Source organism: Takifugu flavidus, chromosome 5, assembly GCF_003711565.1.
Source record: "Takifugu flavidus isolate HTHZ2018 chromosome 5, ASM371156v2, whole genome shotgun sequence".
Classification (NCBI taxonomy): domain Eukaryota; kingdom Metazoa; phylum Chordata; class Actinopteri; order Tetraodontiformes; family Tetraodontidae; genus Takifugu; species Takifugu flavidus.
The window spans coordinates 9,114,510-9,137,352 of NC_079524.1; the positions used below are offsets into that span (position 1 = coordinate 9,114,510).

General features: G+C 45.6%; 1 protein-coding gene across 2 annotated transcripts in view; it reads right to left on the bottom strand.

The window, feature by feature from the left end:
* Positions 1-18,034: 18,034 nt before the first annotated feature.
* Positions 18,035-22,843, bottom strand: part of efna5b (ephrin-A5b) — a 73,119-nt gene continuing 68,310 nt past the window's right edge. For both annotated transcript variants that reach the window (XM_057032823.1, XM_057032822.1), the window contains one exon: positions 18,035-21,777. In XM_057032823.1, coding sequence (XP_056888803.1) covers positions 21,650-21,777 — 128 coding nt within the window. In that variant the 3' untranslated portion in view covers positions 18,035-21,649. The remainder of the gene's footprint in view (positions 21,778-22,843) is intronic.

The following is a 22,843-nucleotide window of genomic DNA, read 5'->3' on the forward strand; positions in this document are numbered from 1 at the left end:
GTGGAAATGGAAATATACGTGCAAATATTCCATTCTGAAGAGCAAGGAAATCACAGCTACAGGAGCAGGAGCTGTTGCCTTGTGGTGGTGTTTTATCGCCGGACACGGTGATGTGTAATGATGCTGTAATCAAGCAGAAATGTGGTGTATTGCACAAACCCGCACCCACCCACACACACACACACACACACACACACACACACACACACACACACACACCCACATGGAGTGGGTAATAGAGGTACTAAACTTCATGGCAGCCCGTCCTCCAGAGCCCAGCTTGGAATAGCTGTACAACACTTAAATCGGTTGTTAGAATAATGGCTTTTAATCTCTTTTGGAAGCAGAGTGAGGAGGAAACGCTTCAGAAGTGACTCACGGGCAGAGACTGGGATCATCCAGGCAAACAATGCTCATACATCCCATTTGCTTTATTGCAGCAGTTACTGTAAATTCAAGTACAGCAGCCCCGTGGAACATCTCAGTTGTCCTGTCCGATGTGTCAGGAGCTGGGATTAAAAGTGGGATTAAGGGTGATTCCCTCTGACTTCTAACAGCACAAAGATGTGGATGCTTTTATAACACAAACAGTAGAACGATATTATACAGAGGTACTTTTGCGCCCACAGCGTCTGCTGTTAACAGGATGCGTTCGCTAACTTCATAAGTTGACAGTTGTGTGGGAAATCATTCACTTCAGCTCATCATCTCGGCTGTTGTGGATTTTGTCCCAAATTAGTTCAGGGATTCTGGGAGTGTAAATTATGCAGCTTGTACTACAAAGAGGGAAGGCAGATGTGCTGGCATGCGTGTCCTGCGTGTCCCCTCGTGTATTCGCGTGTGTTCACGTGTCATAACGATGTCAATCAGCTTGACCTCTACTATCCCATCATCGGGTTTGAGGGCTGCGCTATCGATTCCCTCCACCTTGTGATCAAGAATGGTCCTCGGGAGCGATCTCTGAAGACCGTCTGTTGCTTCCACAGGTCTTGACCCAGTCAGGCAGGCTCAGTTCTAATGCAAGAAATGTAACTGCAGCTCATTTAGTCAGGCTACCTCATACTCAGCCCTCATACCTCATACTGACCTCTGACCTGTCTCGGGCGGCACACCCTTGAGTGAATTAACTTTGTCTATTTTTAGCTTCTCTTTAATGGCATGAATCACGTCGTATGTCCTCGATTGCCAACTTGGTGATGGGGAAAGACGGGTCGCGTGTGTGCAATAGCGTGTCTGTAATTCCACATGCATAATTGATCTATAACCACACAGCTCCTTCCCTCCATCACAGATGGTGCAAATATGGATGCCAGCATGCCGATTCTCCTTCCAACCCCAACTGGGGCCAGAAAGACTGCCTGAGATTCTGGAAGCGATAGAAGACAGAATGAGGCACAAATTAGTCTTGTTAACGAAGGACAATGGAACTGACATGCAGCTGTCTGATCTGGTCTATTTGAAACATGCAGAGAACATTCAGAGGAGCTCGGTCCCCACGCGGGGGCCAAGAACATGTTCCGTCTGCAGCGAAAAGGCGCTCGGCGAGCCATATTCCATCTGAAGATCTGGCACGGCACGCAGGGCTATTGCGCAATGGGGAAAAGCTCTTTATTCATTCTCCCAGACATAAAGCCGTAAATCAGCCACCGTGTTACTGCGTCTGGTCTCGGAGGTTCCCTCATTTGCCTGTGGTCGGGTCCACGTTCAGACGCCGCTCAGAAGCCCGCGTCGACCCGCCGGGATTTAGAGGCGCAGAAAATGAAGCTCGGAAGGGCGGCGTGTGATCAGAATGCCCGCGTCGGTAAATCTCACAACAGTGTTTATCTTTCGTCAGCCATTTTTTTTTCTGTCCATCGACGTGTTCTCATATTATCCCTGCTTCTGGATACTTGGCGCGCGTGTCAAAGCCGACTGCCAAGAACTGACCGTTATTACTTATTATATGGACGTTTTATAAACCTAAAGACAGAAATACACGTCAAAAAAGGAACAGGAATAACAACATTCAGTCATTTTCCATGAGTCTCTTTATGGCCGCGCTCTTCTTCTCGCTCTGTAATTATAGCGCGGCGCAGAAATCATAAATAAATAAAACGATCGCTGCTGATGAAACAAGATATGATACCCTTATTAAATTATATCATAAAATTGTCCAATCTTTCCTGGCTTGATGTTTATTTTATCTGGCGTGAACAGAAGCTCAACCCTGAACCTCCAGCACGGTGCGCCGATGTTCGTCCAGCCGCCTCCCCGGCCTCGGGACGTCAACGTTGCAGCAAAATCCTCGTTGCTAAACTGGTTCAACAATCAAAGACGTTTAAGGGAAACAACGTCCTCTTTCACACAGTCGGCCTGCTCATATGAATTAAATCACTTTTGTGTCCCATCACAGAGGGGATTTATTCAGCCCCTTCGTAGCCGGTGGGGTTGCGGCCAGCAGTTAGTCAGGCCTTGTCAACAACGCCGCAGGACCACGACTTTAACGTCTCATGTGCAGGAATGGCCATAAAGTATAAATTAGCCGAGCTATAATAGTGAATAAGGAGCACGATGAGATGCAACAAATTGCCTTTTATTGTGCGCTCCCCTCTGGATCATTAGCCGTAGTCTCACATGACCCCGCACACCAGGAAACTGCACGTTGCCATTAAAATGCATTTTCGGGCTCATTTGCGCAGCACAGGAGAAAACTGTGAAGCTCGGGGGTCCTGGTGCTGATTAACGCCCCGTTCCACTTTCATGAAAAAGGACGGCTCGAAAATAATCCCATTTCAAAGATCATAAATATTTTCGGTTTGTTTGTGAAAGTCACATGGTGTTATTTCACATCTGGATTTTAGTTGAAATGCATACGCTGGCACGGACAGAAACACGTGTGCATGTGGTTGATGTTGCTTTAACAATAGCCATTGTTTTTAAAAATGTGACTGGAAAACCTGGGAGAGTATCTCAACTCACCACCTCTGGGCTCCAACCCCTCCTCAGACCGAGCCCGACATCAGCAATGACCCCGTAATCCCGTAGTTGCATTTAATTACCGCCGTGGCTCAACGATGGGGGCGGCCAGCCTCTCCACTCTCCAGCGTGCCTGGTTCCAGCCTGGAGCCGCAGCAGAACAGAGCAGACTCGGGGACCAAGACTCTGACATTTTGAGAGATAGCAGCCACGCTACAGTCTGGGGTTTGCACCAACTGTCTTTTTTGGCCTGGAATAGTGGGGGTCTGTAATATTCAGCACATTCCCCACACAGCTAATATCTGCTGGACTGTGTCTGAGCCAGCAAAAATACATTCATTTCCAGGCCTTGAAGCTGGTTTTCATCCAGGCTGTCTTGACAATTCATGGAAAACTATGAGGGAAGAAGGGAAGTTTAATTTCTTTTGTACAGCAAAGTCTCTAGTATTTGGCTGCTACACAAAATTAAAGACAGAAAAACTGTAATTTCCTTCACTGTGTGGGACGATTAACATAGAAATCATTTCGCTTTCACGCACGGACAAACACCCAAGTTGACAAGATCTTCCCAGCCAAGACAACCGGTTTATCTCAGGGAGATAAAGGCAGATGCATGGAAACATTTAAACACTTTCAGACACATGAAAGTTCAAGAAAATGTGTTGGTGGGGAAATTTCAACTGCACTGAAAGATATTTGCTGTCCCTAATGTTCTTGATTGAACCAATATGAACTCGTCAGCCTGCTTCTCAGCTCGCGGCCCAACTTGGCTCCTTTTCATACTGTGGTTTGCATTCTTGTGGAACATTTGACAATGATGTGAGGCCGTCCGAGCCGCGCCAACATTCACTGTATATTTTCTCTAATCTGCTGGTCATCGGGCTGGATGGGTCCAGTTGTTTTTGGACACGCACGGTCATCCCACATGAAAGGGGGGAGCGCTTTAATGATCAGCATCACTTTGTCCGCCCGTCAGCTTGTGACAGTCAGAGAAGCCTGCTGATACACCCGATTATCGACTCAAAGACGTTGATCGGAGTCGTTGCTTTTAATGTTGTGACTTTTCAGCATCGTTTAAAGAAACCGAACCCTCGCCTGCCTGGGGTCAGGATGGAAGCGTTGAGAGCCAAAGCCCAGGCTGTGTTTCCCAACCGGTCCGCTGTGGTCTCCTCCTCAATCGTCGTACCTTTCCCTTCCCCTCCTCTACCCGTTCTGCTTTCCTTCCCAGGGACTGTTTCACATTGAGCTGCTGGAAATCCCCCCACGTCTGTTGAAAGGCATCCTTCACTGGCACTCAGCAGCCATTTCAGCCGGACATGCGATTTGGCGCCGAACGACAACGACAAGCTTTCAATCTTTCGGGTGCTTGAAAAATGACTAGAAGGAAGGAAAGACTTTGACGGGAAGAATGTTTATTCTTTGATGGCTCAAGAGGTGTCAGCGTGGATTAGAGGCAGTATTTCAGGGGCGGGGTGGTCAGACTGAACCAGAGCGTGTTAAGGGTTAAGCTGCATGTTTTCTGTCCAAATAACTATCAGGATTAGATGTTGACCAGATATTTTGTTTTAGGGACAATGGACAATATACGATACTATTGACGTAAAGTGAAGGGTCCGGCCTCCCACAGCAATTACAAAATGAAATTGACTGCCAAATGCTGCAAGTGGCAACGAGTGTTTTGCACAATTTTACTATTTAATAAAGCAAACAAATGCCAGGGCACGGTACATTTCATTTTACTGACACGGCTTTGTTGTGGAAATACAGCTAATCGTGCCATGGCATTCATTTATTATGAAAGAGGTTAAGTTTCTTTCATACAGAAATGTGAAATGGAGCTGGATTAGAGTCTAAATTACAGATGGCGTGATGTCACTGCAAATTCAGCCCTCCTCCATTTCACCGGGTTCAGTGTTATATGGCTGGAGTTGCTCCTCTCGTTCAGACCGGGCTTTATGATTGTAGCTTTCGTACCCTTGAGGTGTGTTTTGTCTCCACTACTACCCACATATCACTTTTTAACGCTCCCTGTCAGAAAGGGGATATGGCGTTTCCCTCTGTAAATCTGAGTGGAACGTTAGCTTCCCCTGGAAACACATGTTTTACCTTTGCAGACCTGATGAAGGTTATAGCCTATCCATCATCCTAATATTGTACTCTGACATTCAGACGCAGGAGAATACAATCTCGCATGTGCAATCTCCATCACGCACACTTCTGCATACGCGCGTGCGTCTAATGTGTACAGCAGCTTTCTACGCGGCACAGGTCGCATCATGTGATACTGTTACAGGCTTCAGTTGGTGCCCCAGAGTAAAACTGTGAAATGTTATTTGGATTCTTACCACAGACGGACGGCAGGTGTATGGGGGAAGGGCTTCGCTTAACCTGTAATGATAAGGATCGTTAATCTCCAGCTCCACAGAGTCCATTTTGATTCAGTTGGTGCACAGTATGTGAGCTATGAACTGGGCTTAGGGTTTTTCTTGTCTTTGTAAAAGTTGCATTCAATATTTTCTGATGAAAAAGATAATTAAATTTGTTAATCCCTCTTGCTAGCCTTGACCGGTTGGTGTTTCCGTCTGAGGACTTAAATGGCTTTAAGCATTAATGCTGGCATGTGCTTACAACCCAACCGGGGACTGAATTAATGTTCAGAGGAGGAAGGGCTTTATAGCCACAAAGTGAAAATGCATCAGCATTAGCCATTGGACTGCATTATCTAAGGTGCTTTTACTCACACAAATCAGGAAGTGGAAAGTTTAAGTTAAAATGTGCAGAAGTGTCCTATCCTGATGAATACAACACACAGGATTCCTCCTGCGGAGTTCCTTCAACTTCCTCACTCTGTTTCTCACACCGACCACATGGGGGATGCTAATTGATAAAATATGGTATTCATTAAAGCTAATGGGACCTCTTTTCAGCTGCACACATGATACCGGGAGGGAGAATGGCTTCACCTCTGCCCCGTTCTACTCAAGGTTTACTATAATGGAAGCAAGGCACTAGTTACAGGAGACATTTTAAGTGCATAGTTTTAAACTCCTGTAACTGGATACAGCATGAGGAAAAAAGATTTATGTGGGTGAGGTTGTTCTGTCCACACGCATATCTTTGCAAACTAGAAGGTATAGAAGAATATAATTCCATGATTAAAATTCACACTGGAGTCGGCCTGGTGAGACTTATTTTGCTACTTTTAAACCTGCCTGTCGGGGAGTTTCATGTTTGCTCTTATGTTCGAGCATTCTGCAGGGATCATTTACATGCTGGGACTATTCACACCTGCAAAAATTCCATTTGCTCTCCTTTAATACTGAACCCAGTGCAAAGTCATTGTTCTTGCATTAAAAAAGATCATATTTACACGTGCAAAAGTAGTCTAAATAATGTGATATTATTCTCTTAATGACACTTCCTCTTGTTTGTCTTTCTTACTCATGATGCGAATGCATGAGCAAGCATCATGGGTATAATTATTATTATTGCAGGCAGCAGACATCCTATTCTTTTAACAAGTGATGTGAATAATATCTTGAGCTCCTGCTTGCCTTCTCCACAGACTTGTTCAGGACCCAGCAGAGGTGGACTGAAGCTGCCAAAACTGCAGTGGGGTGGATGAAATGCAGCATAATTAACCTATCATTCTGGTTTCCATTTAAAAACAAGGTGGGGGGAAAAAGCTAATTACCCATATTTCAAATAAAATGATGAGGAAGTAATGATATGGGTAAGAAAGACGCCATTGTGTTGATGGTATCCCCACCCTCTTCCTCTGATACTGTGCATGCCAGCAGAACCGTGCAAACCCTATCGCGTATTTCAACCACAAGCAGTAATCAAGCAGACAGAGTTGTTTCTGCTACTGTGTGTTAATGGATGTTTATGTGAGCGCTGTGAGAGAGGTGCACTTCCACCGCAACAGCACTAATCCTCTGCAAACACAATAATTTACTCGGGTGAATGGAACTGATTTATTCCCAGTCTGTTCCTGGTCAAACCCAAACTGGTCAGTTGAACACCTCGCTGGGAGAAACGCGTGGGCAGGGAATCAATTGAAGGGAGAAGCTCAGGGGAAGACTGATGGTGCAGCAGGGTCAGTCAATCATTCACAAATGAAGTGCTGAAAACGTCCCATTTGTCAATGAACGTCTCGTTCATTTGGGCCCCGACGCGACACAAGCGGCGTTGGAAGTGTTTGGAATGTGTCGGCAGTGTATGTGTGTTATCTATTACCCCAAAACACAGTTAATGATTTTCCAACCACAAGACATCAGAAAGGACTAAACCGCAAAAGTCAACGGCTCTCAAACACACACACACACACACACACACACACACACACACAATACATGATAAATGTCTATAATCAATTCTGCTGGGTGATATATTCAATTGGGTAATACATTGTGAAATGTTCCGCTTCAGCCCAACCCCGCCCCCTCTCCTCTAGGCCCCACCCACTTTTGTATACCGAAACTGAGTCTGTTCAGAATGTTCTCCAACACCATCAGTGAGCAAACAAAACCACGCACCAGTTCTCTTGTTACGACTTTCAAGGGCGTCATTACGTCACATAAGTATGTACCAAAACCTCTTGAGTGTGAACGCAAAGGATGCTGGGATACATTGCTTGGTTAGGCACCAGTGGTTGCACACGACTTTTCACAATGCATTTTCACTTAAAACAGCCCTACAAACTGGCGACTGCCTAGTTAGTGCGCTACACAGGTAATAGTGAGTGATTTAGTTTTGGGACAGGTTTTTAAAAGTAAACACGATGGTGGGAGATTATATGTGACACCAAAGGGAGAGAGCTGGACTTTGTTCTGGGTTGTTTGGTTGCTTTTTGAGCAGAGAAATAAGCTCTAGCTGCTGTCATCATTGACATGGTGGAGCCTTGAAGGATGATACACAGTACAGAACCATCAATGACTTCCTTGCATTCTTTCAAAGCCTCTATAAATGTCTGAGTCTATTTAGCATTTTGCTTCTTTTCTTCTGCCTGATTGTAACTAAACCACAAGCAAAAGGTGGAATGGGAAAATGGCCTGAATTCAAAAGACCTGGAATGTGCTGGTGCTGTGTGTGGCAGTGCTGGAGGGAAACCAAAGGAGATATGAACGACTTGGACGTTTAAAGCTGCGTTTAAAGTCAAACATTGTTCAACACGTGGCCCTTTGTGCTGCTCCGCTGAGTGCAGCTGGGACCCAAACGACCAGCTTTTACTGCCTCGACAATCAAAGTAATCTTCGCCCATGATGGTTAATGGCAGAACTCGGGAGAACCAGCCTGAACTCAGCTGACGTGGGTTTTTCACGGAGACGCGGGTCGTATGTACTTAAAAACATGAGCCTGTGTTTGAAGTGGGGGCGAGGGACTTTAAGGTTCAACATCTAGTCTACAAACACTTTACAATGACATGGAAATTAGATCCTATCTCAGGAGCACGTGTAATGAGACCCACATTACTGCCATGGCAACAAAAAAGCCCAGAATAAGGTAACAATGCCATACAAGAGGAATATAATTGAGATGGAGAGAAAGGAATGGATGAAGCGTATCAGGGAGTAAAAGACTGTTTTGTGGTCTGCAGTGGAAGAGAGTTGCCCCCCAAAGGAGCTTATTATCCACATATAGACACATCACTTCCCTTTTGAATGACATAGATGGGCGAGTAAATCTACAGTCTCTCTCTCTCACACACATACAGATTGGTTCCAGGCAGATACCACCATGTTTGACCACTGTGCTAATCTAAGATGATGAAGTGTCAGCGGCTCGCTGCTGTTCCAAACACATGTGCTCAACTATTTCTGGGCATGTTTATGTGGTTACATGCGTTTAGGTTTGTTTTTTTTTAAAAAACCTTTTTGAATCTTGCCCACTTCCTCTCTCTACAATGTTTTGAGGGTCTTTTCTCCTTTGTTGTTGTGGATAAAGTGGGTTTAAATGGATTACAAAGCACTCTGATTGTAGTGTTGGAATCAGGGTTCCAGCGTCACTGGGAACGCCTGACGCACTGATTCAACCTCTGTTGCTTGGACACGGCACTTTGGTTTTTCTTTCTCTGCAGCAGCCACATATATTTAAGTAACTGTTGTTCATCCAACATGATTTCAAATGAAATGTTTATTTGTTAGAAATGTAAGGGCAGGTTCATATACTGAGCATCAATAGGGGGTTTTATATGAGGCTAACGTCGAATAAAAAGGGATTGAGTTAGGGTTAGGATTGTTTAACCAGTCACCAAATTCAGGGTATCATTGTGGACAGGATAACATTTAACAGGCAGATCATTCCTGTCATCAAAGGTAGCTTAGCGACCAAGATATACCCATCGCTCTTGTTCTCAGTTTATTGGGTTCGTGTCTTTCTTAGAATCAATCCCAAGAATTTAGGGCCCATTTTTAAGTCTTTAAATGGATTGTTCTCTCAGAACACATCGAGGCTCCTGTTCTGGCGCTGAAGGCCGCCAATCAGGTGTCTCTAGTTGTTCCTGATGGCTCCCCAACCAGAGCTGTTTAGAGCCCAGAAACCTTCACATCTGTGCTGGAGAGACACATTTATTACAACTAACAGGGCCATTTTCTTGCTGTGTGCTTCATTCTTGGGTTGATCTATTTTACTGGCATGAAGGGTTTTGGTCAACCAAGGTTGTTTTTAAAAGCTCCACATAAATAAATTCGAACTTGAACATGAGTCATGTCAGGAATTCTCAGTGCAGAGCAAAAGTTTAAAAAAAAAAAAGCAGCTGATGCCGCTTTCCAATGATTTTACCGTTATCAAAAGAAAATCAAATTTTTGTTTCTCCCAAATCAGTGTTTCAAAGGACTGGTATACACTTTGTTAACTGTTTCCACTCGTATTCCCGTGGTTTCAGCCGTGCGGTCTGAGCGGTTAGCAGCATGGGCAGCTTGTGCGGTGTTCGTACGTTTGACCTTTAACCTTAGTTGTCTGAGCTGGTTATTGAGGATGCAGCAGGAAACCAAAAGGAGACACAGTGACCTTATCAAAACCACTGAGGTTTGTTTTGTTGATCTTTTCCTGATCTGCTGATTGATTGCTGAGGGCTAATCGCTGAGGAATTAACCCTTTATATCTATCTTCTTGTGCATCCTTTATTGTTTTAGAGATGGAACCTGGTGTTTTATTTTGAATATTGACAGGACTCCGTTTTTCACAGGGGGTTCCTGTCTGCTCCCATCAGACAAGTACAAACTGAGGCGGCGTCTGTCAGAAACAGACTCGTTTTCCCTATGGGCGAGAACACTGAGCAGCCTTTGGAACACACCCGGCACGCGCAGCGATGTTGCCGGTGGAAACGTAAATACTTTGGGAGAGTTGGGAACATTACTGCATCGTTTCAGACACTCGACCTTGACACTTCCGCTGACAACAGCCTTTACCTTGGTCATTTTATAGTGCATAAGCAGGCGATGGGTTTCGGGAGCTTCAGCCGTGCAGCTTGTGTTTGATCAGTTGCCTTCATGGGTCAACCGTTTGGCACACGCACGGCGATTAAGCAGTTGACACCGGCTCCTCGTGCTTTCCCTCACCGACTCTGTGGATTTCCTCCAGGTGCGGGCACCAGCGGCGTGTTCGGAACGCTTTCCAGCCCCCCCACGAGCGCTGTATCTGCTCGGTGCCACCTGTGAAGCACAGCTGTGGAAAAAGGATGACTGAACAATTAATTCTTCTGCACTTCCCTGATTAACGCGCCCCTTTAGGGGGACCCGTCTGAAAGAGGAGTATTTGCATTTTACTAGAAGGAAACTGCATCCCTCATTGTCTTTGAGTGTCTCTGGCCTGTTCACTTTAGTTGGCCCATCAATCTCAATCAGGACACTTCCTCATCTGAAAGGCTGCATTTAGTTAATGGCCATTATTGTAAGACTAAAGGGTTGCATTATTTTAAATGGCCGAGATAGAAATAAATGAAGTGAAAACACCATTATTTGAAGGAAGGCATTAAAAGCCCATAGGCTGTTAGGCCCAATAAGCAGGAAACGTACGCTTTATGTGGATTTACTTCTTCCTGTATTCATTTAGCGATGGTCCACATTGTTCCCGTACGAGCCTGTTGGGATCAGAGCTCTTCTGAGGCTGGACTGTTTGTGATTAGAGCCCACACAGTCAGATCTGCCTGTCTCGGGCCAAAACAGTGTTTAAACACTCAGGGTTTCTGCGGTCGCTCAGGCTTTCAAGATGAACGCCGACTGTGGCTTTTGTTAAACGGCCCCATTAAAAAGGGAAAAAAAATCACATTACTCAATTTATTGCAAATGCAGGTGGGGGGTGCGTGTCGAGGATGTGAACAAACTCTTTTAATCCTTCTACCCACCAGAGGATGCAGAAGGCGAAGCGCACATCTGAGCCAGAAAAGGAAAGGACTGCTCACTAAAATACTGTTTTACACGTCACGTGCACCCATCATTGGTTTTGAAATTAACAAAAGGACTGTAGAAAAAAATATCTAATAAGACCTTTTTATTCCACTGAGTTCAACCCCTAACCTTTTCTATATGCATAGCAAGGGTTCAGGTCTCAGGAGGCTAATTAATCCACTTATTTTAATTATTAGTGTTTCTGATTAACATTTGCCCTTAATGTGACTATTATATCAACAACAATGAGTAATAAATCCGCACAGACCGGCACGGATGTGTTTATATGTAGCGAGTTGATTGATATTGAGGTTAGCTTGTTACTCGGCAACAAAAACATGTGCAGAGGAAACTCTCTTCAAATGGAACACCTGCAGAACAAAGTTCAACGCCAGGTACCCCATCATGTCTGATCCCTCAGCCTGCTGCTGAAGCGGGTGATAATCCCACCTGATTAGGATCGCCAAACGCCTGATTGACTTTTAATCCCTGACATCATCCACTTAACAACACTCTGAATGCAACCTGCTGCTCGCTGTGCGATTGTCAAGTTTCTCTGAGAATAAAGGTGCTACCGACCCGACTCCAGAGCCAAAGTCTGTGATGTGGGCTATAGGAGGGGAGGTCAGACAGAGAGACAGACAGACAGAGGGAGAGAGGCTTTGACTCATTTATTCCTCATTTATGCACATTACTGCCCGATTTATGCTCAGCCTGACTGAGGAAAAGCTTTTCCCTGTTAAATGGCGCCACTTTGCTCTGCAAATGTTACATTTGTACAAATGGAAGGAACCAGAACTCCTCCAATTATTCCTGACCATGAAGGTCTCTGAGTTCATGTCTGATCTGCTCAAGAGTTGAATCCTCACTAATGAAGGAATAATGAACGGGATTAAATTGAGCGTTACATTTTTATTGAACTCAGACTGTCACAACCTAATGAATTCCCTTTAACAATGATATCAAATTAGCGAATTGCTTGAATAATTTGGCCTCCTACTGCGTTAACAATCGTCAACTTGAAGAAAAGTGAAACTACGTGCTGCTGGTGAGGTTTGTCTCCAACACAGTATTTTCTGCTACTTTTTTATTCTTTTCCAGGAAAGTGACAGCTACGCTCACACATTTTTATGTGAGTGTGGAGAATAAAAATGATTCAGCCGGCTGGTGAGTTTTCTGGGTAAAGTCTTTGAGGATTTATCTTTGAAATATGATGTCTCTGATCTGCACACACTGAACTATGGCCTCAGATCCAGCGCCGGTTTGTGGTTTTAGCCTCATATTACCACAGTTCACAGTGCTTTTATCTGGAATTAGCAACTAAGCCCACCTAAGAGGCGCCCACCCGCCTGCTTAAAGCACATCACACAATGCACCTTTGCTCTGTCGCCGTCCACCCAGCAGCCGAACCCACAGCTATCCCAACACGTTCTCAATCATTCTTTCCAAAGCTGCGTTCATGCCGTACTGCACACACCAGCGCACCCGCACACACCCTTCACTCAACAAATACATTCCAGGACTGCCGCCTAATTTAATTTTCTACATCTACTAGCTTTGAGCCCCTCTGTCCTTGACCCCATCGCTGGTGGTCAGTAACCCTCCTCCCAGGAGGTCTGCCTGGCTCCCTGGCATATTTATAACAGGGACAACAATCGCAGCAGCTTCTGGAAAAACACAGACCAGAATCTGGGCACCTGCCAGTCATCATTCGCACCGACTCTCGGACACACGCCATCAGGAGCATGTAACTCTGAAGAGTTGGTCGTTCTGGTGCTCAGGGTGTTGTTTCTTTCGGCACTTTCCTCGGGTTTGGGCATTCACCCTGATGTCACAGTACCCCTCTGATCCCACACCCCAAACCCTCAGATGAAGGCGTATTCGGGGTTCTTTAGGTAGATGTAATAATCAAATGTGACGCGGCGGTAATCACTCTGGTCTGCATCCAAAACACCAGAAAGTGTTTAGACCAAAGTGGCGATATAATTAGATAAGACCATTGACTGTCCCTCACCTGTCGGGCAACAATCAGGGCGGCTCAGTGGCTGAATTATAGCTTTAGTCTAATCTGAGTCAGTTGAACAGCCTGATCACGGTGATTCGCTGTTCAGCCTTTATAAGCCTCTTACACAGCACACCACCTACAAGCTCCTTGGCTGAGGTTTTAGGAGTAGTTTTTAATCCAAAGCGCGCCAAATGTCGGCTTTTCTGCTAGCTCTGTGGTCAGGCTCTCGGTTTCTGTTAGCATTTTAAGACAAATTGGCTCCTGCTGAATTGTAAGTGTAAATTTTAAAGCACAGCTACTCTGCATGGGCCTCCTTAACCATAATCAGCCAGGAATTTCATCCCATCCTGAAATCTACAGATTTCTTTTTAAGAAACAGAGACAACCTAATTCCACCAACAAGTGTCTAATATTTTAATCTCAATGGGTACAAGCGTGTATGTCCTCTGTAACTCTACGCCAGTGATGGTGTACAGTTGCTGTGACAGCGTGTCAGCCGGAGCCTCCCACATACTTAACTTTAGTAGCTAATGTACAGACAGGCATGGAGGACCATGTACCAATGCTGACCCTGTGACCCCTGACATTTAAGACTGCCACTCGCGCCCAGACAGAAAGGTCAGAGGTCAAATGAGGCACCGGTAAAGAAATGATCCGACCTCAGTGAACGCGAACAGTCGAGGCTCACAAATGTGTTTGTCTTCATTCCAAATGGAGCGCCGATGACAAACATTTTTGCTCACCGTGCTCTTTGCACGTGTGTGTGTGCTTTGTGTATTCATGCTGACGTGTGTGTTGAAAAAGATCAAGGAGGGGGTCCTCAGAATACCGATCTGATCATAATTGTGCTCATTCTGCCAGTTTGAGATAAACTAAAGCACTTGACGGTGCATTAAAACAACCATGGGAGGCAGGAGCTTTTCCTTCAGCTTTCATAAATGTTGCACAGCAACACTTCAGAATAATGACCTTTAATAAGCCCAACTGGTGCAGAGTCCGAATGCGTAATTTGGATATATACTTATACCCCTCTGTAATGTTCTTTAGGGACTGATCTGTCAGGGGGTTCTCAAAGACAATTACACAGAAATGATCCCCCTGCATAAATAAAATATGGTTGCCCTCCTGTAGCACCCCTACATGTAATTAAAACAAGGTTGTATGCTACACCAATGTAAGATTATGCCCATTAGTGTAATTTCTGGTCTGAAAATGACTGTTTTTAACTGGCAGGTTGGCCGGAACAACTGTGGGATTTGTCGTACAGTTATTTCATGTCCATGAGCCTCGCGCCAGGCTTCAAACTGTTTGCTTCTCTGGAGGGTGTTGGGCGTTCAGAAATTCATTAAAGTTTTCACGTTACACCAAGGATAAATGTGCTGAAAAGGCAGTGAAAGAATTTTAATGAAGTCCAAATTGGAGCGCCTGCCCCTGCTGAAGCACAGAGATGCAAATCCAGTGAATCACCCCACATTAAACTGTGCATCATGCTTTAAATGTTTGTCATTGTAAACTCTTTTTTTTTAATGGCTTCATTTGTTTGGAAGGTTCACCCTTGGGTTAGTGAAAAGCTTTTTTCTCAGACTTGAAGGATTCTGTGAGAAATGGACGAGGAGGAAAGTCTGGAATTAGGAATCCGATTAAAGTTATGGCGTACCTCATGAATAATGCAGACAGCATTTATTTCCCAGGAGGTCAAACGTACCATCGTCCACCGGCCGCGTCTCCCAAAGCTAAAGATGGATTGCTTTCTAAAGTAAACTAATTAAACCTGAAAAAGAAAATGAATTGTGATATTGAGATATTTCTTCCCATCAGCACCCTAATGACAGGGCGCTTCTTACATCAAAAAATTAAAAGCATAAATCAAAGCTTGAAGAGCCAATGAAAGAGATTGGGTTCAGAAGTTATTGTTTTAACAGGCCGACAAAAAACATTAGAATCCAATAATTTATGACCCCCGCGGCAAAGACTGCTGGTGTGTCGGTGTAATATCCCCGTCAGAGCATTTGCCTCATTTATTAAATGGGAACTGGAAGGAAATGCTCCCGTTTCAATGGCAGACTGAGAGGAGCAAGCTGCTCCGAAGATAATCTGGGCTGCCTCCCTTCTGGCAAGGCTGTGAAATTGACGTGCTTGAATTCTGCGGCGGTGCCTCGCCAACCTGACTCGTGCGCGCTCAGAGGAAGGATGCCAGTGCGGGATCCTGCACCTGACGCCTGCATGCGAGGATCATCACACAGTAATGAAGTCGGCTTCCAAAACATAAACTCCAGTTAAGACCTTCGCCCTTACCCTAAAACATCACTGTGAGACATTCGCTGTCACCTGAAGATGAGGAAATCCTAATTCCCACATCACCACAGGACACAGAGCAGACCTGATGCAGCAGGAACACACTTCCTGTTGTCTCTACGCTCGCCACCGAAGACACCACACATCAGATTCCTGGGGTGAAATGAAGCCCATTTCCTCCTTTGTGATCTGAAAACTAGATGGTATCCAATGGAAACCGCCCTCCGCTGCCTTTGTTTACACCTCGTTTCCGCTGGAGTTGATATGGTTCCGCTGTGGTGATGTCTTTTACTCCCCCCCCCCGGACCAGCTACAGCCCCTCATCTCTCAACAATGAAGGTCACCTGTAAATGACAACAACCAGAGCGAAACACACGCCCTGTCCCCCCTCCCTCCATGAGCCAATTTCAGCTCTTATTTTGCATTCTGCCATTCCCGTCATTCACGGATGCACTATTGGAATGTAGCAAATTTGGAGAAATGATAAATAATAACCACGTTATCGGGAATGATGTTCTGTCATCCGCGGAGGACGGACCCCTTCACTGATCCGCGAGATCGAAATCCTTCTGTTTTCATGGTGGTTCTGACTCTGCAAGTTCAGATTTGATGAGAATCGATCAAACGCAGCTGCATGGAAAAGATCCATTGTGCACGCTTTGACATGGACAATGTGTTCTGAATAATTATCTGTTATCTGCTTCCCAGATTTTAAAAAAAGGCAAACATTGTAAAACAAAAGTTGCCAGGGCTTCATTATATTTCTGCATCCTACGTTTCTCTTGCTGCAATTATCCATAGTCTGTCTGATCGCGTTCAAAGGTGTCATAAATCATAAATTGTGACCTTGAATTCCATTCCGACTCTCTGAGCCGTCAAGACCGTGAAATTCCGCAGGTGAGTGAGCTGAAATTTCATCCAGTTTATCGGGTATTACGGGCGCTAGCAACCAACCCGCCGTCTCTCCATCCATTAACATGGGCTTGACTGCGTTGATTCACCTCTGGGGCTTTTGAAAACACCCTTCCCGCTAAAAAAAATATCAATTCATGAAGTGGTGAAACATAATTGGGAGGTTTACGACCTTTCCCAACCCCTGGAGCGATCAGCTGAAGACATCGTTCCAGCTGTCAATCACACCGATTGTTCACATGGAAACGCATCACCGTGACACGTGGAGGGTGCTGTCAGGAACAGTCAGCTGAAGTGGTCTCTTCACGACTGTCAGTCGTCAAGATAAAACTCGTACCTGCAAGCTACACGGAGAGACGGAGCCCTCGAATCAATGACGCCTGCGTTCTGAGACGCGGTGCGGCTGCTCCCGTCGCTCCGCTGCTGGTCACAAACCGCCGTTACGTTTGCAGCTTAATGGCACATCTGGGACACGTCTTCGTGTAAAGCTATCATTACCAGAGATTTAATGATCAGGCGCGGCGATTCGTCTTGGTTGGCCTTCGCAGACGCGCACCTGCATCTCCAGAGCCTTCAGTAATAACGCCGGGAAGAACAACTTGACACTAATTGGCTCATCACGTCAAGCGAGATCATGCATAAAGCATCCTGATGTGTTAAAAGCACTAGCTTTTGGAAGGATGAGAGTCTTGCTTCTTGGGTGTCAATGGTGTCATCCTTTTCAAGCCTACAAAAGCGCCCCTCCCCCTCTGGAGCCCCCCTGCGGTGCTGATTTCATACTTACTCCTCAAATTATGATTCAAACGAAAGCGTTGCGTACCTCACATACTAATCGCCAAGTTTGCATTTCTTCGGTCAATTTCACTCATTTCTATAACGTCGCTGCAGACGGCTTATCGGGATGCCTTCCCCCCCCTCCCCCCTCTGCTCTTCAGGGCTTGCTTGGCTCTCTGTCTAATTACCAGAGATAATGGAGGGTGAAGCTAAATGGTGCTAATGGGGTCCAGCAGAAGGTTATTAGGTGTCCTCATTAGTGCCAGGCGGAAGCGCGAGAGAGGGGGGGGGGGGGGGGGGGGGGTTAAGGTCTTATTCTGATCCTGACGGTGTTCCTTTTAGTCAGCATTAGGGAGTGTTGCTCATTGTAGTGTAAACGTGGACGGAACGTGTGTGTCCAGGTGCTAGCGGACAGTGGTCTTCAATCGATCGGAAGGTCGATTTAAGCTTTTGTTCATCAGCAAGACACAAACTCTAGAGCTGTGTTCACTTTAGTACAGCACCTCATTTATCTGGTTTTATCAATAATCATTCTCCAAGTTAAACCCCCCCCCCCCCCCCCCCCCAGCATCTCCCTGCGTCTCAGACGTCCTGAGTGACGGCACAGGTCTGCCCATCACTCCGGAGGAGGCGGACGCCGCATCATCGGTGTGTGAATTCCTCCTTTCCCGGCAGATGTTTCACGGAAGAAAGGGCCACAGCATTGAAAGCGACGTATTTGTTTTATTGTAGTACTCATAGTAGCTCAGACACATGTATATACAAATACAGACAACTTTTTTTTCATATACTGTAAAAGAGCAGATTGGAAAGTTTTCCCGCTGATGGCAAAGTGAGAGTGGGGACTGACTGTAAGGGATAGCGACGTGGTGGAGGTTACACAAGTACAAGAGAAATGGGACGGGACAGGTGCACAAAATGAACAGGAGGCTATTAACGGGGTGGGGTTGGGGTGGGGGGGGGGTTGATGAAGAGAGAAGCTTTGGCCCAGGGCGCACAGGAACTGGATCGATGATACGCTTTGACCCACATTAACAATCAAGTTCAGGATTTAGGTGGGAAGGGGGTCACACTAATCCACGACCTGTGCCCAGGGCCGACGGCTACCAATTCAGAGTGGTTAACAAAGGAAGAGGCGAAGGGCCCCTGCTGTATTCTTGTGGACACCAGCAGCCTTTCTGTGTAAAAGCACGATGGCAGAAAGAGTCTCTGGGACAGTACTGTGCTGCCAAGGCTGAGGGTGAAGGGCTAAGGCATGGGAAACACTCTTCAGTCCCATTCGCAGCGGCACTGGCAAATAAGATACAAACTCAATCTTCTTTTTTTTTTTTCTTTCCTCACACTGATAAACGCCCAAACGATCATCAGGAGAGCACACAGAAGATGACCAGTTAGAAAAGAGAGACTAGAACTACATGGGATGTTTTAGGAGAGAGAGGGAAAAAAAAACACATTTCATCTGTACTAGAAAAGAGCTGAGCCCGTCCCTCTACACCGTCACTCCACAACAATGATTCATGTTATGTACATTTGTCTTCCGTCACGACATGGCTTCATGACATCATTACAATGGAGATGCAACAACACCAACAAAAATAAAAACCAACCCACACGTAATGAAAATGAGCCAAAACAACACAAGAGCAGAAAACAAGCCTTTTCAAACATATTTTTAAAACGTTCTTTTTTGTTTTTTTGTCTTTTTTCTATTACATGTCTTCGAGTTCATGCGCATGCCGTATAATGAAACTGCAGAGATCCTTCCATCGCAAAGCAAACCGCCCATTGGTGGCAGCTCTCGGAGCTGTCCGAGCCCGTGTGGAGAGTTCCTTCCCAGGGCAGGATCCGTGCAGCACGTGAGGAGATGGCGATGTCGGGTTTGAAACATGTAACGGGTGAGCCACTGGTATGCCTAAAGTACAGCCTACTGTACACTAGTGTACAGGTTTCCCCTATATATTAGCTCAAAGGTTCATCAGGCATTGAGGATCAAATCGCACAACGCATCGATTGAGGACAGTACACACTCCGCAAAACCCAGAGATAATACCATATTCCTTTTTCTTTTTTTTTTAGAAAAGACATAAGAACCAAATTAATACTTTAATATCAAACACTATTTACATCAAGAACTTCTCCTAATGATGATAATCGTGATTTTCATCAGAACAATAATAATTATACAGTTTTAACAATGGTGTCTCTCTTTTTTTTTTCCTTCTGTCCTCCAGAAAGGTACAAAACAGATGCTAACCTGACACTACATGTTGTATGGTGACTACCTCAGGATACACAGTATCCAGTTTATAAGATGATCCTCATTCCCCAGGTTAACGTGTGTACAGAATAAACCGGGGTCGTAACGGCGAATGTATCGGTAACTGTGACAGAATACAAGCTGGTTTTCTTATAAAAGTCTGGTGCTGAGCTGCTGACAAGCGTCCATTTTGAATCACACGTGTTGCTCGTTCCCTGCGGCGCTCCCCTGAAAATTAGCGGGTCATTAAATGGACTCATCTCCCCCAGTAGCTGATGCTGTTTTCACAGTAATAGCACTGTTGCCGGAGTACGGAAAATACTGGGCAAAGCCGAGGAGAAAACCATAAAAACATGAAATGAACTAGGCGGGGGGAAAAAAGAAAAAAGCTGGTGCTGCTCTCGAGCTCTATTACGCGACTGTTTGGCTGCTTTATTTCTCTGCTGTGTTAGGCACTCCAGTCAGACTACCTGTGGCCTCCACCCATGCGTGTTCTGCCAGTCCTCGCGTGTGCGTGTGTCTAATTCGCTTCATCTCTTTCACTTACCGAGTCACTCGAATTGCAAGGTCACGGGCGCTTTAAACCCCCCCCCCCTCCCTCCCACGGTGGAAAAACGACACCTCCTTCACCCCCTCTGAGCCTCCCACTATCTATTTTTAATACCAGAAATAACTCCCCTTGCCACAACAAGGGGTCCACATGCCTGTCATTTTGAACCTCATTAGAGAGTCACTTAAACCGGTAACAGTAGGAGCTGTTGGGGGGGGGGGGGGGTGCTTCTGTGTCACTCCGATCCCCATTTTCTGTGTTTTCCAAACAGATTGTACGCCGATTTCTCCTACAAGGCTCGTCTGTCTGCAGCTCCTCAAAGGCAGAGCGGAAAAGCCGTAATAGTCTCGCTACGCTAACCCGGCATGTGCAATGAGCGGCTTTAGTTGAAAGTTAGTGCCGACACAAACATGGGCGAACTAAGTAAAACTACAGTATGCGTCGCCTTGTACTAAATGAATAGCTTCTACGTCGTTTTGCTACGTGTTTTCAACTAATTGGAACAATGGTTCCAAAACCTGATGTGAGAATCAGCGTCAGCCGAACGCCAATAAAGCTCAGGGGGGGGAAAAAAGTGTAGGATGTAAATGGTTTATGGGAGTATTAATATTGACTAATACTCGGTCGCTGCCGAGCTCAGTAAACTCCATGTAAAATGAGAGTGACTGCTGCTGTGAAATTGCGCGATCTACTTTCAGAAGATATCGATCCTCGACTTTAATAGCAGCCCCATGACGTGCCTGGAGAGAAAGTTTCAATTTGGGCCGTTTTGTGTGCCGGGGTGCCTCGAATACCTCGAGAGGCGTTTCTTTCATCTACAGCAGGATAAGAAAACATTTCCACGGGTTTTTACTCTTATTCTAAAGCATCACCACCTACACAAACACTTTGCATTAAGGAGGGAATAGGACGCTATCTTTAAACCAGGACCGTCTGGAGATCAGTGGGCTAAGGTGCATTCCATGAGCACATTTCTCATTGCTGGGGTTTTCAGGTTTGCCCTCGGCTAAAGAGATACTTTTAGAGATAACCCCTCTTCTTCACCGTTTACCATTAAAAAAATGTTAAAAAGAGCTTTTCGAAATATTTCCTCTAGTCCTTCTCTAATGATTGCGATTAAAACTACTGTGGACTTGAAACTTTGACCTCTCCAAGCGTGGATGCATTTGGCAGTAAACATCAGTGCTGCGATGATATAATCGTGATGTCTTGGGGGGGGGATTAACGGGAAAAAAAGAATCAATAAATCAAAGAAACAAAACAAAACAGGATTTGGCATCGTTGTTAAAGGTTTAAGAGGGGAACCGTCTCTCCCACTTCCAAGTGTTTTCGTTCACAGACAGAGAAAGAACACTTAAATATAATTCTGGGGGAAAAAAAACAAACAAGGGGTTCCTTAAGAAGCCTGTTCTGATGCGAACACAGTCCACTCAGATCCCACCCCCTTCCCTGCAGCCTTGGGCAGATTCAGGCCACGTTGGGTGTAAGTGCCCTCCAGGACAGAGGAGGCGCTATAACGATAAGAACGACGATAGGCAGACCAGTAGCAGAGCCAGGATGGGACTTGTTTTCTGCAGCTGCGGCGCAGCGTTTGTTTCATCGCTTCGGGAGGGCTCAGCTGGGTCGTGGCTGGTGTCGTCTGAAGGTTAGAAGAAGGCGATGGTGAGTCATCAGGCAGAACACAGACGGCTCCCTTTCCCACAGACAACAGCAAAGCAATTAAATAATGAATCCTCATGTGTTTCTGTGTCAGGACTGGGATGTTTGACCTCGGGTGAGCGTCAACAGTAAATTCTGAGTTGCCATATGAACTTCGGTTGCTGTGTCACACTTTAAAGTCAGAGCTAATTTAGAGAATTGCCCAGATGAGGTGCTTCGGGTGCGACACTGGCATCGCTATCTGTGAGGAGCCACGTGCCTTTTGCACCAGGGGAGATTAGCCGAACCATGCGCAGCAAAATAAAGATGCACACACAGGGAAAAGAAGACGAGATATGGAAAAGTTGCAGAAGCGTGCGCGCCTGCGTGCGCATTTGATGGATGAATGTTTTAATTTCCCTCCTTTGGAGAGTCTAATGGGGGATGAGCCAAAAGTAGCATGCAAGGTGAGACGCACTCATCAAACACACAGACAGGATGGGGGAGAAACAGGCACACCGGCAGAGAGAAAACTAGGCAGGTGGCGAGGGCAGGAAGTTTTCATTTTCAAAGCAGCAAGAACCTTTTTTAAGGCTTTTTTTATGGTCGTTCCTGATTGTGAGTTTTGTTAGAACGTAAGATGAACATGCAAGAATTAACTATGCCGACACAGAAAAAGAAACAAGGTCATAAAAATAAAGGCAATGTCCTGCTGTCCTGCAGCGATCACTGCATCCTGGATTAGATGTCTTGAAGTTCCAGGCTGTGTGATTTGGCGGCCCCTAGCGGCGAGAACACAGATTACCTGTCCTCAAGTGCCCCCTCACCTCAATTATATTTATAAACCTGCATATTTCACATCGCCAAAAGCGAAAGAATGTTGTTGTGAGAGTGAAATTAATGAACTTTTTTCCAGGCTACTGGAGAAATTGGTCAAACAGCATCCTAGCAAGAGCAAAGGAGGGCCCGCATCAATATTAATATAAAGTCTGAAGCACTGATTAGCATGCTGCGGTCATTTTACACAATAAAAAGTGCACTCGTGTTTGATTGCTGACAATAAGTCA